The sequence below is a fragment of the Hetaerina americana genome, unplaced genomic scaffold, assembly GCF_022747635.1.
Source record: "Hetaerina americana unplaced genomic scaffold, ioHetAmer1.1.p SCAF_7, whole genome shotgun sequence".
Taxonomy (NCBI): domain Eukaryota; kingdom Metazoa; phylum Arthropoda; class Insecta; order Odonata; family Calopterygidae; genus Hetaerina; species Hetaerina americana.
The window spans coordinates 13,838,797-13,861,420 of record NW_027287316.1 but is presented as its reverse complement, the minus strand read 5'-3'; the positions used below and the strand labels follow the sequence as shown (position 1 = coordinate 13,861,420).

General features: G+C 37.5%; 1 protein-coding gene across 1 annotated transcript; it reads right to left on the bottom strand.

Annotated features, from left to right (window-relative positions):
• Positions 1–3,516: 3,516 nt before the first annotated feature.
• Positions 3,517–18,626, bottom strand: LOC139696444 (ATPase family gene 2 protein homolog B-like). Its single transcript, XM_071595214.1, has 7 exons — positions 17,170–18,626; positions 16,385–16,585; positions 13,594–13,846; positions 12,581–12,820; positions 11,866–12,029; positions 8,008–8,325; positions 3,517–4,184 (listed from the first exon to the last, which is right to left on the bottom strand). Exons 1-7 carry the CDS (start codon positions 17,761–17,763, stop codon positions 4,035–4,037), a joined length of 1,920 nt encoding a protein of 639 aa, XP_071451315.1. The 5' UTR covers positions 17,764–18,626; the 3' UTR covers positions 3,517–4,034.
• Positions 18,627–22,624: the final 3,998 nt, after the last annotated feature.

Sequence of the window (22,624 nt, the reverse complement as noted above, 5' to 3'; positions counted from 1 at the left end):
TGTCATTTATCAGAACTAAATATAGGACCTCTATAAACTGCCAGTCAAGAGTAAAATTGCAACTTTGGGCAAACTGATAAGAGCAAGCAATGCAATCAAAAGATGTTATGGTAGACCTGCTGAGTAACCACAACCCAATGACCCAAAAGGAAGCAAATCAACAGTCATGCAATGTCTACATTCCAGAAAGAGATTATCCGTAATGATCAGCAAATGCATTTACTAAGCAAGGCCAAAGTTTTAAAAATACCCATATTTGGTCAATTATGACACAACATGGAAAAGAGAGCAATATAAACAAAACCAAGAATTTTTATGCCCAAATGAAAAGAGGACAATAATTGGCAAATCCCTAAGATATTGGGTAGGCCATGATGACATAAAGAAAATGTGACGAACATGATTTTACCAGCGGGCAACTGGAGTAATCACGTTAAGAGAATGGAAAGTAATAAATGAGCACACATAGAACTTGAATGGAAATAATATACTGGTGTACTCCTGGAAAACCACCCAAATAAGGATAGACAGTTGACAATCTCCAACTCAAGGAGAAATATCCATGAAGGAAATGTAATTAATGAGCTTGTGGAGATGGTCATGGAGAATATCAAATCAAATGATTTTGTCAAATCATTGTGATTTGATGAAAAGAAATAGAGATCTGAAGACTTGGTAAAGCTGGAAGATTAAGTGAGAAAGAATTATTCTCAGAAACTGAAGAGAAACTGTAAAGATAAAAAACTTCAAAAATAATTAAGAGTAAAAAGTTAAGAGGAATAATTTGATATGATGCATTAAGCACTAACAGACTTTGAGGCACAGAATCTAGTCCCTTGATAGTTTTGAAATGTTATATGGAGCAACCAGTGATTTTACTTAATGATTTACAATGATTTCCATTGGGAAAAATAACTATTGATCAAAGTCGACTAAGCAAATAGATACATAAAACTGAGTCTGATGTTTCATTGTTTCTTGATGACACTGCACATGTGCACTATGAATGTAATACATTTGCACTCAAATACCAATTATTTTTAAATTATGTACTACTTACTTTAGGTATAACGTTCATAATGAATAATTTTTAATTTTCTTTATCTCACTTTGTGTAGGTTCCACTTTTGCCAGATTTTGCAATCCAATGACGTGAAAACTTTGTACATCCATGCCTCATTTAGCACAATTTTGATTAGTATAATTTTGCTTAAGTGGTCTTTCAGCTATTTTCAGCAATATCAGGATTTCCACCTATGATATGGTACTTAACAAGGGCAAAAATAGCTTAATACTCACTTTGATGTGGCGTACATGCAATGGACACAGGCACCTACAGCAGCTTAGAAAAGGTTTCTATAAAAAGGATTGGTAACAATTTTTTCCTGACATGCGAGTTGACCACCTAAGGGGGTCCCATGGTGGTGTCCTTTAATACTTTTTATACAAACGATGTATTGATTTTTCTTCATTTTCATTTGTGTAAGATGAGTCAGATCCAATAGCAATCATTGAATAGAAAATCATTGCACCACCTAAAATGCGTGATTTAAATTTCTCTAACACAAATAGTCTGTAAAGTTGAGTAAAAACTAGTGAAAGAGGGAAAGTACAAGGTCAGTTCAAAAAGTATCGCGACTTAAGTGTTTTTTCAAAAATTATTTAATTATTGTTGTCTCAGGCGTAACTTTGTGGAATTTGCATAACATATTGAAATGTAATGAAATAATTGACTTTGTAATTCCACACACTTTTGTGTGGAAAGTGTGTGGAATTGCAAAGTCAATTATTTCATTACATTTCAATATTTAATTATTCATTAATATCTATTTTTTCCTATTCAAAGTAATCCCCATTAGATATTATACACTTGTGCCAACGTTTTTTCCAATCCTCGAAGATCTACAAAAAATCATTTTTTGTCATCTTGTTCAGCTCCTTCTTCGATGCAGTCTTTTATCTTGTCAATTGTAGTGTAGCATCGTCTTTTCATGGGGCCTCTTCAATTTCGGGAACAAGAAAGTCACTAGGGGCCAGATCTGGGGAATACGGTGGCTGCGGCATCATTAGTATGTTGTTTTTGGCTAAACATTTGTGCACAAGTAACGATGTGTGAGCAGGGGCATTGTCATGGTGCAAAAGCCAATTTTTGTCCTTCCGCAAATCTGGACGTTTATGGTAGATTGCTTTGCACAAATTGCACATAACTTGCTGGTAATATTCCCTATTTCCCTGTGGCAAGAACTCATGATGCACCACGCCCCTGCAATTGAAGAAAACTGTAAGCAAAACTTTCACATTCGACCAAACTACATGTGCTTTTTTCTGCCTTGGTTTGTGCTGCAGTTTCTATTGGTATGATTGAGCTTTAGTTTCCACGTCATAATCATAAACCCATGATTCATCACCTCTGGAACAAATTTGGGTTGTCATGGACAGAGTCCAACACCTCATTAGCAATGTTAATGTATTGCTATTTTTGGTCGACATTGAGCAACTTTGGTAAGAATTTCGCGGCGACCCATGTCATGCCCAAATCATAGGTAAAAATCGAATGGCACGAGCCAATCGATATGATTAGGTCCTCAGCAACTTCTCTAATGGTGATTTGATGATTGGCCAATATTATTTTCTTCACTTCATCAATGTTTTAGTCTGTCGTTGAAGTGCTCGAGCGTTCGGCACGCTCTCCGTCATTTACATCTTCTCGGCCCTCTGAGAACATTTTGTACCACCGATCAACATTGATTCGATCCACGGTAGCTTCTCCATATGCCACAGTCAACATTTGGAATGTGTCCGCGCATCCTTAGATCTATTTTTTGGAACAGGCAAAAATCAAAGACAAGCCAAAACACGTCCAAGCAAAACAGCTGTCAACAATTAACTGAAGATTCAAAATGGTCGAACTGTTCGGCATTAGAAGAGACATAAGTACCAACATTATGCCACAAAAAAATCGAAAATCAAATGCACAAAACCCGCAAAAATTCAATATTAACAATTCTTTTTGAACAGACTTTGTACATATCCCAAGGATAAATATAAAAGGATAAGGCTGTTTGAAAATTGAGAGTGTCACAGTGATGCAAGATTAAGTTTCCAGTGTTCACAGTTCAAATCATCCTTTTAAAAGGAAAAAATTAGAGGTTTCATTTCATCTCCCATAACTAAAAAAGTAGTAAAGTAAAATAAAATATGGAAAAACCTCATTTTTCATAGATTATTCAAAGCAGTTGAATGATATACCTCTTACATTGGCAATAAACTGTGGCAAATCATTACACAAGGAGATATTTATCACAGAACGAGGCTATTTATGCTTATGCTTCCTTTTTAAAATAAAAATATTTCCTTGAGCTTTAAAACGATATTTAGTTTCCACTATTATTACTGGTAATTGTGATAGCACGTGGAATGCATCCTTATCTTCTCACTGTAGAAATTCCCTTTCTCAATTTGCTTTACACAAATTTCCACAGCACAAAGACTTAAGAGCTTATCCCTTGTACTAAATGAGGCACATATGTGCAACCATTATGCATTGTGTGTTAGTATGTAACTGAACAGTCACTCAAAAGAGGCTATTTTCCATCATTTCCACTAAGCTTGTTCCACATTGCCCCTATAAAAACAGCGCAGGTAATCATATCGGTAAAAAGGCATGTACTGATATAAGCATGCATCAGGTTGAGAGACTTTCAACTTACACAGAACTTTTTAGATGAATTCACCAGGTAAGCTTGTGTAAAATAACAAAACAGTCCAGGAAGAACATTTAACCCAAAATACTCAGTCCAAAAACTAAACACATCATTGTCCAATATTATAGCATTTGCATGACTCTGAAAACACAGAATCAACAGTTATAGGTGGAGATTGGTTCCAATGTAAAATGCGTATGCCACCAAGAGTTATAACCTTCTCAGGTATCAGATAACTATGTGAAACTCAACACTCATAAAATCAAGACAAAATGAGACATCTTTGAAATGGCTCTTAACCTCCAACAAAGACATATATATGAAAAAATATCATAAAAATTTATTGTCACAAAATTGTTGGTATGACATAACCATATCTGATGTGAGAGACGACCGCATGGATTTTAATGCAGCTACAAAATGTTTCTTCTTAACTTCCATAACTTCAAATCCCTCTTCTGAGATTGCTTTCAGCGCTGCCTGTAAGTATATTACAATTATCTCAGAAAATTGAAAGAGAAATCACTCATGAAACAATGCCAAACAAGTTTTTTAAAAATACACATCAGTAGATATCAGAATTCATAAGAAGTTAAAATACACCGACATGGAGACATAAAAGATTTGCTCAGAAAGTAATTTCAGTAAGTCTATTAGACATCACTTATTGAATTTTTCATTAGAAGTGTTTAAAAATCTTCAAAATAGGCTCCTTTTGTGTCGATACAACAGCTTCAATTAGACTTCAAGCTCTTGAATGCGTTGCAGTAGGGCTGTTTTGGAAAGGCCTTTAATGCCACAGTGCAAGCTGCTTTGATCCTGTCTATCGTCCTGAAATGCATGGCTTCCAGAGGTGTTTTGAGGTGCAGAAAAAAGTCAGGGGATGCTACTTTCGGACTGTATGGGGCCTGGGGAATCGTTGGCACCCCTGCTTTGACCAGGTAGTCGGTGATGATGAAGGTGCTCCGGGCCGGTGCATTATCGTGCTTCAACTTCCAGTTGTCTGTGATGATGTCCGGCCGGTTTCATTGAACCCTACGTTTCAGTCTTTGGAAGACTTCCGCATTATATCTTGAGTTCACAGTGGTTCCAGGTTCTACAAACCCAGTCCATGGATGTCAGAACCAGTCTGTGGATATCAAAAAACATGATGAGCATGATCTTGACCTTTGATTTGCTTTTCCTGGCTTTCTTGGCTCAGCTCATCCTGGCTAGGGGATGCTGACGTGTACCACTTCAATGATTGTCTTTCGGTTTCCGGGTCATATTTAAATACCCAAGTCTCCTCGCCTCTAATGACACTGCCCAAACTTTTGGGATCAAGTTTGCACATGTCAAGGTTTTCTTGGCACGTTTCAATGCGGTGTGACTCTTGGTCGTCAGTGAGCATGCTTTTGGAACCATTTTTGGGCACACCTTCTGCTTGCCAATATGGTTCATAACGATGTCATAAACTTGAGTTTTCAGAATATTTAACAGGTCGGCCATTAAAAGAACACTTAATCGTCGGTCTGAGTTTAATAGTTCCCTCAATAGTGTCACATTGTCGGCTGTGGTAGTCGTGGGTGGTCGTCCGGCACGGTCTTCATCGTTGACCTCTCCTTGGCCTTCCAAAAAGGCCTTGTGCCACTAAAACACTTGCCAATCTGACAGGGCATCTTCTTTGTAAGCAGTTTTGATCATAAAAACAGTTTCCATCGCAGTCTTGCCAAGTTTCACTCTAAACTTGATCACAAATCTTTGCTCTGACGAGCGCTGCATTTTCACTTGCTAAAGATCAAAAAACAACTCTCAGAGACAGGCCCGTCTCCTCTCTCCGGATGCTCGGAGCTTACTCAGCGATGAAATGCTGCTTAGCTGGGTTCCCCCCACTATAAGTTTCAACTGGTCCATCCAATGTACCATCGCATCCCAGATATTACTTTCAGGACATTCATTGTACATAGATACTAATATGTCATAGTTATTTTACCTAGAGATAAACTAAGTTCAAATTTAGATAGTAAGACACCAGGTACAGAAAAACGTGCAACTAGAACTCATGGTTTTTCACAAATGTTGCCAACAAAATTCCTACATAATTTCTTATTTTCCTAGATTTTTCTGAAGAATTCCAGTAGCCCTGGATGCAATTCCCTGCACCACAAGCACTGAGGAGCTCAAGTGATATCTGATTTGTACCTGCTCACAACCATTTTGTCAACCATGGTCACCCCAAGTTGTAGTTATTTAGGGAGCTAAGTTATTTGTGATGGCCACAGGAAGTACATAAATTTACTAAAAGCTTGGATGTTAATGAGATTAAAATTTATTAAAGAATAAGTTATAGAATCAGCTCAAACAAAAACCTTAAAATTTTACCATTTCTTATGAAATATAAATAATGATGTAAAAAAGTGTTTCATGGAGAGAACTGTTCATTCCAATATCTTTCACTACACATGTACCATCTTCAGCAATGGTACAAGAAGGGTGTACAATTGTATGCTATATAGAGGGTGCAGTGCAAAACTCAGGACAAATTAAACAATTTTTCCAAACATTTTTTTCCAAAAATAAAAATGTTAAAAAAATATTTTGCCCTGAATTGTTTATATGTAGCCTGAAACATTTGCAGGCTCGTTTTAATGTGCCATGGTCCATATCAGTGAATTTCGTTTCAATAATGGGTGCCAATGGCAACCTCTACATGTGGTATAAAACAGCATTTCCAATTGAATTTTGTCCAGTTGCACCCATCACAACCAGTAGAAAACTTAAGGGTGCACAGTTGACTATATCTAACAGCTTACACTCTTATTCAACCATTTATGAATATGCCACAGTGTATTTATAGTGGAAAAATCGGGTAAATGTAAAAAGAAATTTTTTTTAGAGATTTTCAAGAGAGAAGATGCTAATTTAAACGTGATAATTATTGGGAATGAACCTGAGCGCGTAGAACAGTTTACCTATCTTGGAAGGATTTTGGACTGGAATGGTCAGAGTAGAAGGGGCATATGGAGATGAACTGCATTGGGCAAAGAAGCTTTTACAAGGAGGGAGTTGTCTGGACATGGAAACCTGGTAATTGAATCCATACTAAAAGACTCCGTACTTTTCCACAGACTTTTATTATAAGGTTCACCAACTTGTGGCATCATTAGGTACAAAGTTTCATGACAAACAGTGCGAGAATATACACGCTTAGGACAGGGTGATGGTGGGGAGGGGTGGAAGGGCCTGAGAGGGGTGGAGGCGATTAGGTGCATTGAAGGGTTGGTTTTTCCATTTCCAGGCTAATTTCTCCGAAAGGATTGGGGAGGAGGACAGGAACAATTGCTCGTTACAAAGGGACGTGAACAATTGCTCATTACAAAGTTTGTATTGCACTGTTTGTTCAGAAAATTTGTACCAGGTTGGTGAAATGCATTGTACCTTATAATAAAAGTCTGTGGAAAAGTCTTTTCGTACGGATAATAAATACTTCCACCAAGTGAAGACCGAAACAGTAGAATATATTGGTCATTAAAGCAAAATGATAGACATTGATATGGAGGCTTTCGTATATGTAAGGAGAAGAATGGAAGAGGTAAAAAAGACTGGAAAAAGTAAATGAAGAAATACTTGGTGTGGTGGGAGAGTGAGGGTTTTGAGAGAAATAAAAAGGAAGATTGAAAGATGGATACAGAGCATTAGAACATTGAAGACTGTGGTAGAGAAGGGAGGAAGAATTATACTGAACTGAAGAAGGGGTCATTCTAGTGCTGGACGTCAGGTTGTGTCTTGTTAGGCAAGGATTAGAAATTTAGCAATACAATTCTAGTTTTCATATTTCACCATTTAGTGTTCAGTTCATATCCATCCAAAACGCATTTAAACAAAGTAATGCCCTCCACAAATAATAAGTAATAATTCAGATGAATGGAGAATAAGAAAGCCATAATTTATCTACATTTATACACTAATAAATATTTTACACTACTGTTCTCATTCTTTTTGCATGCATTAAAAAGATTTTCCTGTACTAGTAGATCATTCAGAAAAAAACAATCATTTTTAAATTCTCATACTGATTGATAATCCTGGAAGATTCCAAATTCTCATTGAAAAAAATGAAATTCCAATTAAGTTTCTAATTTTCAAAGATTTATGGACTTTCGAATGCCTGCAAAATGCATTAAAAATTAAAACTTACACATCTGAGCATAACTTAAAGTTGTGTTTAAACATGAGGGAAATCAAAGAGGCACCATAATTTGCTTCCCTTATTCATCTGAAATGGAAACAAAAAAAAGTCCAAAAGATTGCATTAGTCTCTTACCTCCTTGCAAAGATTTTTCAGGTCAGCACCTGAATACAGATCAGTCCCCTTGGCTAATTCCCTCAACAGCGGGCCTTTGTCACCACCTTCAACAGGCATTTTTTCAGTGTAATATGAGAGTATTGCATAGCGCGCCTCCTCATTTGGAGGGGGGACGTAGATCAGCTGGTCCAGGCGACCTGGCCTCAAGAGTGCATCATCAATCAGATCAGGTCGATTTGTTGCTGCTATTACTGTCACCAGGGCATATGGCTCAGTCGAGTGTGACCTGGCCACAGGGACATAGGTCGGCTCGCTTGACTGTGAGCTTCCCTCCCGCTAAAATCAAAAGGAAATGGATCTTTGCCTTAAAGTGATTCATCTCTCTATCTCTAAACTCTAGCTCTATCCATCACTAAGTCAATAAAGGATAAAGGTTCGAAATATTCATAACACAAAGACTAGCAGGAGCTTTCAATACCGCAAGATAACATGTATGTAAATGCAATTCCAGTAAGACAACATATATGCGCAGTTGCTAAAAATTTCACCTCTATCTATTTTTCAAATTTATCTTCAAGATGCTATCTGAGTAAATTTATACAATGTAGCACCATATCATTAAAAAAATCATACATAAGGTAGCAATTACAAGTAATCTACATAAAAACATGCAGAAATGTGCAATAAACACTCAAGTTTCAATGATAATAGTTTTCTTATATTGTGTGGATGAATGTGGCTTTCAAATATGCATATTGGAGAAAAACTGCATTATTAGGGCTAACACAATTATTATATTAGGGCTAATAACCTAAGAGAGAAAACATAACAATTATCAAAAGCCCTTGAAAGTTTCTAATCCGAGAACCCTATAGTCTGAAATTAACAAAATAAATTGAGGGACAGTTCGGAAATTGTGAAATCAAGTCCTTTGCCATTTGGCTAAGGATAAAAATATCCTTGATGCATGAATCAACTACTTAAAACACATTAGAACTGGTGCAGATGAAGTAAAACTTGATCACTTTGATTGGATAACAGGAAACATTTTGCATGGTACTAGGGATTTTCTTCCTATGGACATTCCTTCATAGTAAATTTCTTCCGACATCAACATAAATACCCAGGTACCCACCAAAAAGGTGTACAGTGGGGGGTGCAAGCATCAGATGGGAAAGGTAAGTGATAAGGGAGAGGAAGGGTAAAGGGAAAAAATTCAGTAAAAACTATAAATAAACGGGCAAATTTGTACATATGCTGCAGAGAGACAATTCAAATCAAAGGTTTATTCAGCTAATAAATTATTTACTTGTTATATGAAAAAGGGAATACAAATGAACCACTACCATTTATATGACAGGCCTCCACCATAAAAGGACAGGTCAGGCAGAATTGAAAGTCAAGAAAGCATTCTACTATCACATGGACATGCAAATTATAGTAACTGCCCCTGAAGTCACAGGTATGGCATGTGACTAACTGCTGTAGACTGGACGGCATGAGGCATGGAGGGATGGATGAGATGAGGAATGAAAGGAGGAGCTTGAAAACAACAAAGAAAAGTAGGCAAAATTGGAGCAAGCACTACAGTCATTAAATAGCAGTCCCGTGTCATCATGTGGAAAGGGATCTGACACAAATATACACAAAATTAGCAAAAAAATTGCATGCATTTGGGTAAAACTAATATTACCTAGATGCTGCGGGTGTCAAGTGTGGTTTTTGCTATCTCTAACCATACAGTTGCTATCCCATATTGCCCATGGGAAAAAAGAGTCCTTGAATGAATTTTATTTTCATGATCCAAGTAAGCAATGTATATTGGAGTGCGAATAATTTGCAAGACCTCAGCGCTGAAACATGCGGATCTTAATTCATTTATTAAGTTTACCCTGGTATTGGATCATCTTTCTTCTTATGGTTTCCAAAACAACTGCAGAAGCATTTCTGTGATGCTTTTCGTTTTATAGTAACAGGTTTTAACAAAACAGGCTGCCTTGCATTGAACCTTCTCAATTTTGCAAATACAGCCTTTTTCCGTTGGATCACATTCACTACATGCTACTCTAAATGAAGCCTTACAATAGTGTGGTAAAAGCGTTCCTTGACCTCACTCATGCCAACAATGCATCTAATAAATCCCAATTTTTAATTTGCTTGCCCGCAGATAAATGCAAATTGCCAACTTGATCTAACCCAATAGCACTGTAATTCCAATACTGACACACAGAGTAGAGCACCAATATCTGCAATATTTGAGTGGAAGATGCCAATAAGTGATTGGATTAATGGAAATACAGATGTCTATAAGTTCGGACCTATTATCCCCATATTTTCAGGGACCTATTGCATTATTAACATGCATCCATTAGTGAAAGGGATATTGGTGTGTTTTTTCAGTTATATAAGGTAATTTTGCTTTACTTTATAATAATAATAATTCAGCTTTCTTTGGACGAGATTGTGGCCGTCCCTTCTTCCATCTAACCCATAATTAAATACATTCAATGAAAATATAATTACATTAGAGTGCAAAATAATATAAAAAAGAACTAGATAATGAAAATTGATTTACAATGAATAAGCTTGAGTGCAAAGAGTGTACAAAAATATGCAAAATTGTGGGAGAAACATATAAGGAATAAGACTTTTATCCTTGACGAAAAAACCCAGTGCACCAAAACGCCCACACATGCAGGGGAGTGTGAAAAACCTGTGAAAACCTACCAATAGATAATGCTTATGTTATTATTATTATTACGTGCAGATGGACTATGTCAGGTGGCATACAAGTCCCCCAAGTATTACAACCAAACTTGCCTTGGAAAAAAATAACATGGCATATCATGATATGAACCAATATCACAAAAAGTAATTAATAAAATCAGCCAGTAAAAATTACACTAAAAAGAAACTTCCAAACACAATTTACTAAATTAAAAGTAATAATAATACATAAAAATTAATCAATGCATGAAAAATAAGAGGAAAAAACAAGAGGAAAACTGATACACTTATAAATGTGGAGAAAAATTAATTAAAATTAAATTACTGATTACTAATACAGAGGTAAGAAATATTTTTAAAAAATTAAAGAAAAAATATTGCTACAATCCGATTAAAAGGTATTTTTTTAATTTTTTTACTATAACCCATCACCAGAAGTGAGTTTTTAAACAGTAAGATTAATATGTGAAGTGGACATTTCTGACAAGTAGTTGTAATTTCAGCACCATCTTTGGATGACAGTGATGAAAAAACCAAGGAAACTCATTAAAGTCAGAGCTTGTATCCTACTACAGAACTCCCTCCAAAAGTGATGGTATATCCAAGAGGGAGACTTGAGAGCAGACTGAAGAAAACAGGGGTTCAAGGAAATGATGAAGGGGCAGTCACAGAAATGGATGTTGGAGTGGGAATGGAAAATCACCAGTTGACTGAGCACTACTAGGCACTGTGCATAGTTAGAGCCATTTTGACAATTTCCTATAAAATTCAGAGACTTTTTGCTCATATTCGCTGATGCACCATACATTCCCTGACTTCAATGACCTTCGGAGCTCTCCTTACAGTATGATATTAGAGGCTAATATTCTAACTAAAAAAAATAGTATATTAACAGTCACCTCCATGTATATGTATTGGATAGAGGAAAAATGCAATTTTTTTTTAATTTGAAGTTCAATAAGATGAAATGTGGTGGCTTGAGCCCTTTTCAAGAAAACCTTGCCTATTAATCATTATTTTATGTATTGACAATTGGTTCATTTTTGCAGTGTCATACATGCCATAAATTATGCAATTTACAATAGTTTAATACAAAGATGCTTGCAATGTGAAAAGTCAAAGTAAAGGGAGTACTTCAGTGAGCCTCACCTGTCTGGAATCGACCATCATCTGGTCGGATGTAGAGTGTGAGGTGGATGCCGTGGGGGCTATTAGACGATGTCCCACTCCATCCATTTCCATCAGCAGTGCTGCCAGCACCCTCTCTTGGACTCCACCCTTGTGCATGCCATCTCGGGACCCAAACAGAGCATCTGCAGGGCAAGTCGTAATATTGATGGGCCACCTCAATTCCCAATTCATGTTATACACACTGAGAATATCAATTGGTCCCTTATGATGCTTTCCGGAACAAATACTGGTCCCCTAATGCACCGATAAAGACCTGGGACATTCCCCAGATGTCTCTCTCCCAATGCATCACTTGGCATTTACCACTCTGGCCACTTAGTTAAGAGAACATGTTGATAATGGCACTTCAAAGAACCAGAGTGAAGGCAAAGTGTTATGCTGTAGTTGCAGCTGAGAATCCTTCTTCAATCAATCAGTCATCAACATTAAGATGGATTTACATATATAAACAAGCAATCTTCTCTCATCATCTCATTAACTAAATAGGGAAATCAAAATGTCTTAAAAGTGTTAAATCATACTGCAAATCCATGAATAATGAATGCAATAACCCATAGGCATTAACCAATATTTCCACTCATTGGCATTTTATTCAAACAACAGAATAGCCTGCTTCAATGGATGTGAAGAAGATGGGGGGGTGGGGGGGGGGAAAGAGAGTCATCAAACTCACCCAACTCATCGATGAAAACAATTGAGGGTGCCCCGGCACGTGCTCGTTGAAAGAGCTCCACTACAGCCTTCTCAGACTCTCCCACAAACGGAGAGTACAGCTCAGCAGCGGAGGAGGAGAGGAAGGTGATGGCATGGGTGGTGGTAGAAGATGGTGTGGTAGAAGATGGTGTGGGAGCAGATGCCAGTGCTCTGGCCAGCGTCGTCTTGGCACAGCCGGGTGGACCAAACAGCAGTACCCCTGGCACATGATCAGGAACAATTCATGTTTGAACAAATAACTTTTCCAAAATTCAAATGCAATACATAAAAGGTGACAACAATTTCGAAAACTTTATATTTTTTTGGCCAACTCATGGCCTGAGTTTTGACAATTGGCATTAAATGAGTGTATGTGATAATGGTGGTAATATAATATTTCATGTTCAGTCCAAAAAATTGGATATATTTGGCTCAATTTGACCTGAAAAAAATAAACCATTTTTCATCTTCCAATGCATTTTGTGAAAGCCTATTTTCCACTTGGCATTTCAAATAGTTCATCATACTCCTTTTGAGCATTTCTACGGCTTACTTGTAGTACTTTTGAAAAGATAGGTTGAGGGCACTTGTCTAGGTTTTATAACAGTCAAACCAAATGAGAAATGACATAAAAGTAGTTTCTGTTTCAAAAGCTGCTGCTCTATAATCTAAAATTTAAAAGGTCCAAATAAATAAATTATCCCAGTTATAAAAGTGCCACAAAGGGAAGTTCACATGTGATTCTAGTATCTATGGAATCATTCATTAGTTTTTCATGAGAATTCATATTTCACGTCATCTGGTTTCCAGCTTCTAAATGATTGCCTACTTTCCATTTGATAAATTACACCTAATATGCTACCAAAAATCTCAGAAAATCCTGGAGGGATGGATAGTACCGCATCTCTCTGGACAAGGAATTCCGAATTCAACAGAACTACAACAAAGGAGAACAGGGATCTGAGGCAAGAGACTGTGACTGGTAGCGCTCACCTCTGGGAGGGCTGATGCCCAACCGCCTGAATGCCTCTGGGTGCAGCAGCGGCTCCCGGACGGAAATGACAAGCCTCTCCTTGACCCCTTGCAATCCGCCAATTGAAGAGAGGTGTAGACTGTCACCAGAAGTGTGGCTGTCACTGATCAGGGTGCCTGGACCTCCCAGGAGAGAGCTCACAGGAAGTTTGGAGGCACAGTGTGTGAAATCTCTTAGCCACTTGCAGCCATCATCTCCTCCACCTTCTGCATCCTGAAAGTTCATGCAACGGCTCATTTAGATCAAGCAGTAGTGATTTGATCATACGGTACCTCAACACCTGAGGTCATGTGCACCTAACTGGGACCAAATAAAGAAAAAGAGGGGAAATGAAAAAGCATAGAATATACTTATTTCTTTGATACATCATGCACATTAATATTCTATACCTAAATCCACTACAAAAGTAATCACACAATCTGAAATAGATCAGCTTTCTTTTAAAGCAAAATCACTCTGGATATGGCATTCAGGATTATCACCAAGAATAATGTTAATTACTACCCAAATGTTTATGGACTTGCATCCTGTCTTTTATTTTTTGGGTATCATTAGAGAATGGCAAAGATTCACAAGAGATTCACAGACCTCTAACCATGTTTCGACTTTCCCTTCCATTAAGTGAGTTAGGGTGAAGTAATTTAGGGTGCAGTGTCCTATCCTATGGCACGTGGTGAAAACCTCCTTTCATCGGCATCTCCTGATGGAGGATGTCCAAGGAGAGACTTAAACATCTAGATATGGATTGTAAAACACTAAAACAAATCAGTGCATATAAGAAAGCATCAGTCGTTGATGTGGATTTTGCAGAAGGTGGGTTTAAATGCAATGAGGACTCATGTAAACTCATTACTGATCAATTTGCATTTGCATAGTTTGTTAGACGAAGCCATACCTGGCCCAAGAGTTTATATGGGCACGATTCATATCATTTATATTATATCATCATTCATGGCCTTCATTCATAGCATTTATAAAGGAAGAATTTGGCCAGAGGACTGTATTAGATGAGTATTAGTAGCATCCTCAATACAGCAAAAGCAGCAATATGTGAGGACTATTAGTTACAAATATGGATGCAACGCAACCAAAATTACTGTCAAAACGGTGAAACACGATGCAACATTAATGTCAACTTCATTGGCAATCTCCCTGACAGTTAACCTATGGTTTTCAGTCACTCAATCGTTCACACTATTGACGTGAGCATTATTTGTTGACATCGACGGTCGTCCACTTCTCAGTTCTTGGTCAGTTGAGGTTTGTCCAGATTGAAAACATTCTCACCAACGAAAACACAGTACTTGACTGATAGATTCAATGCCGAATGCCTTTTGAACCATTGCATAAGTTTCAGTTGCATTTTTTTTCATTTTTGGAGTGACAGTTGGTGGGGAACTCTTTTAATTAGTAAGGTTTACCCAAAATCAAGTGTCCATTAGCCAGTCAGCATAAGGGATACAAAAAGTTGTTAGCACATTGCTAAATCAGTGTGATAGGTTTGGAATGAGATTTAATCATGAGAAAACTAGGCAATGAGATTTTCACGAAATACAAAGGCTGAGATGAAAATTAAATTTGGAACATTCCAGCTATTTAGGAAGCATTTTTGAGGAAGGTGGGCAGCGCTGTGGGAATATTGAAAGCAATAAATGCATTAAGTGAAGAAGCATTTACAAAGAGGCAGGAGTTGATGACAGACACCTTCATTAAAGAGTCGAAGAAAAGACTAGTGAAAACTTCAAAATGGAATTTTTGAATGGCTTGGAACCCTGTTCATTTAAATTAAACAGTTTATGAATCTGTTCATTTAGTCAACAGACTATGTGTGAGTTGAAGACTTAGTAGATGCAGGTGTGGAGAGGAAAGGAGTTAATAAAATGAACAGGAAATAAAATAAATACAGTTCTAGACACAGTGGAAGAAGAGATGAGGCCGAGTTATTAGAAATTCCAAGAAGACATGACAAGTGGATAGAGGATATCCTGAGAATTAATGGGATGATGAAGATGGTAATAGAGGGAAGAAAACTGGGAGAGCAAAGTAGAGCGAAGGACAAGACAATAGGCATTTTGGGTGGAAGTATGGTTGATAGAAAGATCCATGGTTGGTTAGTCCATGGTGGGTTTCGATCCATGATTGGAGCATAATCATTTCAAATTTTAAAGAATGAAATTTGATGCCCAATACATGAGTACAATTTTTGCTTCTCCTCTTACTCTCCTTTGAAAAACTAACATCACTGGTTCCAATCCAAGGCCACTTTCTTGGGAGTAATTCTTTCATGCTCACCAGATAAATAGTATACCCCGGAATTAAGATCTGATACAAATTTTAGTGGATATCCACAAGTGTGTGACAAGTTCCATACCCATCAAGTTGAGTGAATATCTGGTAAAACATGTGTGCTCACTACTTAGTAGACATTCATTAATACCAGGGAATGCAATTACATATGCAGAGGTTCCCTCAATATTTGAGAACATTCAACAATGCCATTGAGTACACTAAAAGATATAGATATCCATTATTTAAATTATTTTGTTTCTATCAATAAAAAGAATGGGACAGGTACCAAAATTGATGCATGTCCCTTAACGTTTCAGTGGACTGCTACCCATGTGGAATGCTTTGAATATTTTAAATCTCTAGTTTGGATAAAAATTATCATGGATTTGGGAAGAGAAGTGATTTGAGTGAGCTGAATATGCCTCATGTGCAGGGAAAGTGTGGTACTGCAGCTCTCCTTACTGAGTGTTTCCCTTGGAGGTGCATCCACTTGACTTGACGGCATAGGAGACTCAAGTCGGCCGGCACTCGGCCCGGGGTGATGGCAGCCGCCGCCCGTGCCACACGTGCTATCTCTCCTCTTGGCACGACCCCTTCATCACTCAGCAAAAGCTCCTTGATAATGTCTGAGCGCTCTGCTTCATCGGGAATGCCAATGTACACCTGAAATGCAACATAAGAAATCACACTAAGGGCTCAAATTACCACTGGCATATACAGGCATTAAACATAAAACCATAAACACAGTAATCAACCCAAAGGTCAGTTTAGTAGGTGATGGTAGAGTTCACCCACTACTAAGCCCTATACGGCGTGTGAAATTCACACATCAGGGTAGGGGTGCCAGTTATGGTTTCCCAGGAAGATCTGGTACCCGAAAAATCACTTTAGCTTGGGTGGAGCTGCAGGTGCCCAGAGTGCCCGGGAATCGAACCCGGGACCCTCCGGTCAGCAGTCCAACGCTCTACCCCTTGGACTATCATGATATGAAAAATGCTCACCCTGAATCAAATTCTTTTCTAAATATCTGACATGTGAGATTTCGAGTCAGTCACTTAGTTTACAAAATTACTAGAGAAAAATGTACTTAAGTATATTAATTTAGTAATTGGGAGTCTTGGCCATACTCTCAATACACATGCTGAATAGTTTAGCATAGCTATGGTAGTCAAATAGTAGGCAAATAGATCTCTTAAATACTATATCTGGATAATTTTCCAATAGAGAAAGCAGACCAAATAGCTTACCTCCTCGTCCAGCCTTCCCGGTCTTCGAATGGCCTGATCGACATCATCCACAGTATTTGAAGTGGCAAAAATTAGAAGATTATCCAGGTGTTGCAGAGAATCAATTGCACCCAGCAGTTGAGTTGTTTGACAGCCTGAAACTTGTTTTCTATTGGGACACATTAATTCAACGTGGGTCAAAAGGAGAATTACCATTGGCGATGAACTTAGATGGTCTATTGGCTTTTTTGGGCCAATTTTCGTCACAACTGTTTTTGAGAACTTATTGCCAATACCGTAAGCACTTAATTGTTCACAATATATCCTAATCAGTTCGAATGTTTGGATAATGTTAGCCTCTACTTCTCCGGGTCTACCTTGACTGTCACTTGGGCACATTATTTCACTTCCGTTTATTTCAATGATGAGGGCATCAGATTCTTTCGCAACTCTTCTGACTAATGATTTCTTCCCACAGCCCGCTGGTCCAACAAGAAGTACATTGCGACAAATAAAAGAATTTCTAAAAATTTTACGATTATTAACTACATCCGAAAGGAGTTTGAAAGGTTTTTCCATTCCCCCAGCATATATAGATGCTTTCGCTTTCTGCATTCTTTCAGTCAATTCACTTTCCACAATTATGTTAGTATTAGATACTAATTTAAACACAGCTTCCTGAGTATTTGCCCTTCCACGTATGCGGTTAATAGTGATGCGTAGAATTCCTAAATCTAAATAATCTTTAATGTCGTTCAAAAAAACATTAGTTCCAGGACTTACGACGTACAATTCCAGAATATCAAGTAACACCTGTTTTGAATTTACTCTTTTTTTCCAGGCAACCAATTTCTCAAGATTCTCAAAAATTATAGAAATATTCGCAGATGTGGCTTCGTAAGGACCGCCTTGAAGAACGATGCTCGAAGCTTGTAATTTCCCACGAAAAAGTAAACTAGAGGAAGGGTGCATAGATGAACAGACAGCTGCATTAATGTGGCAGAAAGAATCATTTAAACTGGCTCTGAAATTCAGCTTAACAACGCAATATCCGAACTTAAGTTGAATGATAGCATATTTGCTTACATGATGCCCAAGATCGTCAAAATACTTCATCGGAAGATAACATTTTTGTAAACTGGCAACGCCACTAGTAAGTGGTAACACTTTCATTGTCCTGTATTTGAGAAGTTCATAACAGCTCGGTTTAACAGCACCGTTACCAAAGTAGTTGAGATTTTCCCGTTGGCTAAGACGGAGGTTATTGACGAGATGTATTCAGGCTGACGTAATCATGACAAAAAAATTATTAATCCAATGGTATTTCGTACTCATTGAACAAGTATTCTGATCGCTGTTATTGACAAAAATAAATGTTATACCGATTCATACACGATTACGCCACCCCGCAACTACCCTCAAAGATAACAATTAGCTCTTCTCTACTTTTTTGCAACTCTGAAATTACACATAATTTATATAAATATTATTATTAACACCACTATGCATGGAGATGACACTTCTCTTATTCATGGACACCACGCTTCCTACACTGCTACGAATTTTGATTGTCATTGCTTTGTAGAGGTATATCGTTCATGAATGAACCATAGACAAAGAACGACTCATGGGTTTAGAACGATTTCATACCGTTCACGAAGAGGTACGATTGATTGGAAAGCTGTTGAGTGTGATAGTAAGGTCAATCAGTAAGGGTTTAAATGGGAGGCGACCGACAGCTTAGGTCCTTTGCGCCATTATGGATTAATGGGAAAGGAATGGTGGAGAGAAACCCGGCGTCGGCATTAGCCTACTCTTGTCGAAAAGCGCCAAGGGATCCGCAGTTCAACGTCCCATCCGGCGGTCGTCCTACTCACTCAAAAGTACTCACCACAAAGCACCTTTAGCAGGGATCGGGGTACCGCTGATAAATGAGTTGCACCTAAGATACACCGAGAGGACCCGGGTTCGAACCCGGGACCTCTCGGTGGGAAGCCTTTACGTTAGCCACCGCATCCCGATTCCCGTGAAGTCAAGTAAATTCCCTAGGCAATGATCGAGTTCTAGTTAAAGATTCTTAAGTTTTCTTATTATTGGCCAAAGGAATTTACTTAACTTCACATACCGTTCTCAATTCAAAAAGAATGAATTACAAGTACTGATGACCGAGAACGGGTTCATTTAAACCACGGTGCACAATGTGTGAAGAAAGTTCAAGAAAACAGAGGGTGAAGGGAACGTGCAAGAAAAGAATTAGTTATGTGAACTACTGTGCTTTTAATGTTTTAATTGAAAGTGCTTTATTGAAGAAAATTTTCTTCACCTTACATAACTTAAAAGCACAATAATTAGCAGGTCACCACCATTCCACGAAATATATGCTTTGCTCGAGTTCTGCAGGTCCTTTAATCATCTAAAAGTTTCCTATTCAGTGTACTTGTCAAAGATCCTTGACAATGGGTTGCCCCTAGGATTGTGTCTTATTGTCATCAAGCGATTGGGGTAAACTTATCAGCTTACACAAGAAGTGGACCAGAAAATGCTACAATTACAGGCACCTTAACAATGAAGTTTGAATTGAGGTGGGGAAATCATTTAGCCTCCTGATTACATAACATGAAAGAAAATTTACAAAGATAAATAGCAGTGAATATATTCCATATCTGACTTCTTGTCAAAATTAGGCACCTTAACTTCATTTTCTCATGGGACAAAATTAATTTGAGTCTCATGGTATTTGAAACAGTTCGGCAATTATATGAAAGTTTCAAATTATTATTTTTACACATGGACTGTCTTAACATGTAATGTTTCCTTTAAAATTTAGGAATTATATCATTTGCTCAGGGATAAATATGAGCGCAAATATTGAGCTGCATAACAATGATTAATTTTTGCCTACCCTGCTTTCTCCTTGAAAAACAACTTCTCCCTGAAATATTTTTATAACCTTTCACAGAGAATATATTTACCAATGAAATGAAATACATAGTAGGAAAGACATTCTGAAATTTTTAATATAATCAAATATATAGCTGCAAAAATTATCACTAAGAATAATAATATTCAATTAAGCTTCTTCAGGGATTTCAATTTTTTAAATATTTTGGACAGCTTTTTAGACTTCAGAATCCTTCTTACCAAAGCAATAGCAACTCTTTCCAAAAGAGTTGTTTCTGCTTAGGAAAATACTCTTACACAGGATGCCAAGGACCCAAATAACACAGCCTTCTTTTCATGACTGAAAAAAAGTTGGACGTTTATTTTTCCACCAGTACAAAAATGGATCTTCTTGCCATTAAAGATAAGATTATCTAAATATTTATCCATCTCTACAATGGCTGCAGCAGTTGGAGACCTGTAACAAATTTTATTTCTTAATATTGAATCCAAATGCCTCCAGAAGATGATGAATGTGTTACTGCAGCTAGCTGTTACCAACATTTTTGACTGGATGTTTTATTCTTAAACGAGGGAGCTGCTACTTTTCCAATTTTTTATTTTTTACCTTTTCAATAGTAGTAACCATATCAAACAAACTTTCTTTAATTTTGGTTCCAAGATATCAGTCACTGCCAATAGCATATTATCTTCGACGTCGAAGAATTTCATTTGCATTTCACTAAAAATGTTTGATTAGGCATTTGTTAACTGTTCCTCTTGTCATTCGAACTCAAGCGTTTTTAAATGTTTGTTCATTCCTTGACTTAATGGTATAATGCAAAAATTTCAGTGTAAAAATCATTCACCTTGACAAGAATTTGAACTCGGATCCCACCAGATCCGGCCAAGTGCTTTGGGCAGTTATGCTATCAAGTCATCCTCTTAAACTAGTTGAAACTTCCTTGTTTAAGAGGACACTTCAATAGCATAACTGGCTAAAGCACTCGGACAGACATCGAGGGATCCTGGTTCAAATCCTGGTCAAGGCAAATGATTTTTACGCTCTGAAATTTTTGCATTGAAATGCATATTAGCGGATGACTACGTTAAAAGTTACTGTTGCGGCATCTCCCGCAGTTTCTCGGGTAAATGGTACAAGTTTTGATGTCACTTACTTTTTGAGAGCATATTCCATATAAATATGGTAAAAATTTGAGTTTTTCCATTACACCAAAAATATATAATTTTAAGTGAGGTTGGTGTACAAAACCTGATAAGAGAGGTTCTTTGTTTTTCCTGACAGACAGGAACATTTTGTATGCAGAATTAGAGTTGGTACCTCCTGTTTGAGCATTAGACATCCTCTTCAAATTTATAAGATTGTAATTCAGCAATTTTAATTGGCTGATGAGCTTCTTTTAACAATTCAACAATCTTTACCCAAATTTGGAGGTATTTATCCTAATTCAATGAATTTTGTAAAATTTAATTTAATAAGTGGGCAGAGCATGGAAAATGATAACATCCAATTCTCTATTCAGCATTATCTGAAATCAATGTCAAAATTTTGCTATTTAGTACCCATTTCTTATTTTAAGAATTTTTCCTGAAATATTGCTTGCCGATTCTCTTTGAGGCACACACCGTCTAAAACGGTAGATCATAACATTCCATCAGTGACAGTGGACGATAATAGATAACTGCCGTTGTCGGCAGATCTCTACCCATCCATGATAACAGAACATTTGCAGTTGTGTTTCATTTAGTCCACATACTTTTTTTTTAAGTTTATAGCTTCAAGTAATATTTGGCCCAAGTTATCCTAGCAGGTGGCTGATATTATGGATTAAAGAAGCAAACTAATTTTTTAAATACAGGTTGCTCTACAAGGCAGAATTGAAGATATCGTGAAACCACTAGCAGAGTCAAGACTTGACTGGGTTTGATTTTAAAAGGCCACGGATGAGCAGACTCGGGGCGTAAGCTATGGAAATTCCTATGATAAAACGCAAAGCGTCACTGAAATGCTCATGGATTTGGGGTGGGAATCATTGGCTGAGAGACGATTCAATACAAGATTGAAATTATTAAATAAATTTAGATCTGCATGTTTCACCACCGAGGTCTCGCAAATTATTCGTACTCCTACATACATTGGTCGCTTGGATCATGCATATAAAATTCGGGAAATAAATACCAGAACTAGCCGACTCAAGGACTCCTTCTTCCCACGGACAATACGGGATAGCAACTGCAGGGTTATAGATAGCAAAAATTCCACTTGCCACCCTCAGCGTCTAAAAAATAATTAGTTGTATTTAAATGCATGCTCTTCCACTAACCTTATGTGTTTTGTTATAATAACCCATTCTTTCCAAATGACCTCATTCGTGTTCTGTTCATCTGTTTTTAAGTTTCCCCTTCAATCCCTCGTCCCTCTCCGCGGGGGGAAATTCCTGCTACCTGCAACGTTGGGTCGCATTCCCTGCCTTTTACAGACTCTTTGGGGGTAGAGTGTTTCATGGTACATTTTCATGTGGTAGTGATGTTTCAATTTCTTGCTTGTTGTGTCCTGGCTTCCGTGTTGCAGGAT

Coding starts and splice junctions, on each gene's coding strand:
- LOC139696444 (XM_071595214.1), bottom strand. CDS start 17,763: ATGCAGAAAGCGAAAGCATCTATATATGCTGGGGGAATGGAAAAACCT. Junction 12,030..12,580: donor TGTTTTCATCGATGAGTTGG/GTGAGTTTGATG, acceptor CTTGCCCTGCAG/ATGCTCTGTTTGGGTCCCGA. Junction 4,185..8,007: donor TGAAAAATCTTTGCAAGGAG/GTAAGAGACTAA, acceptor ATATACTTACAG/GCAGCGCTGAAAGCAATCTC.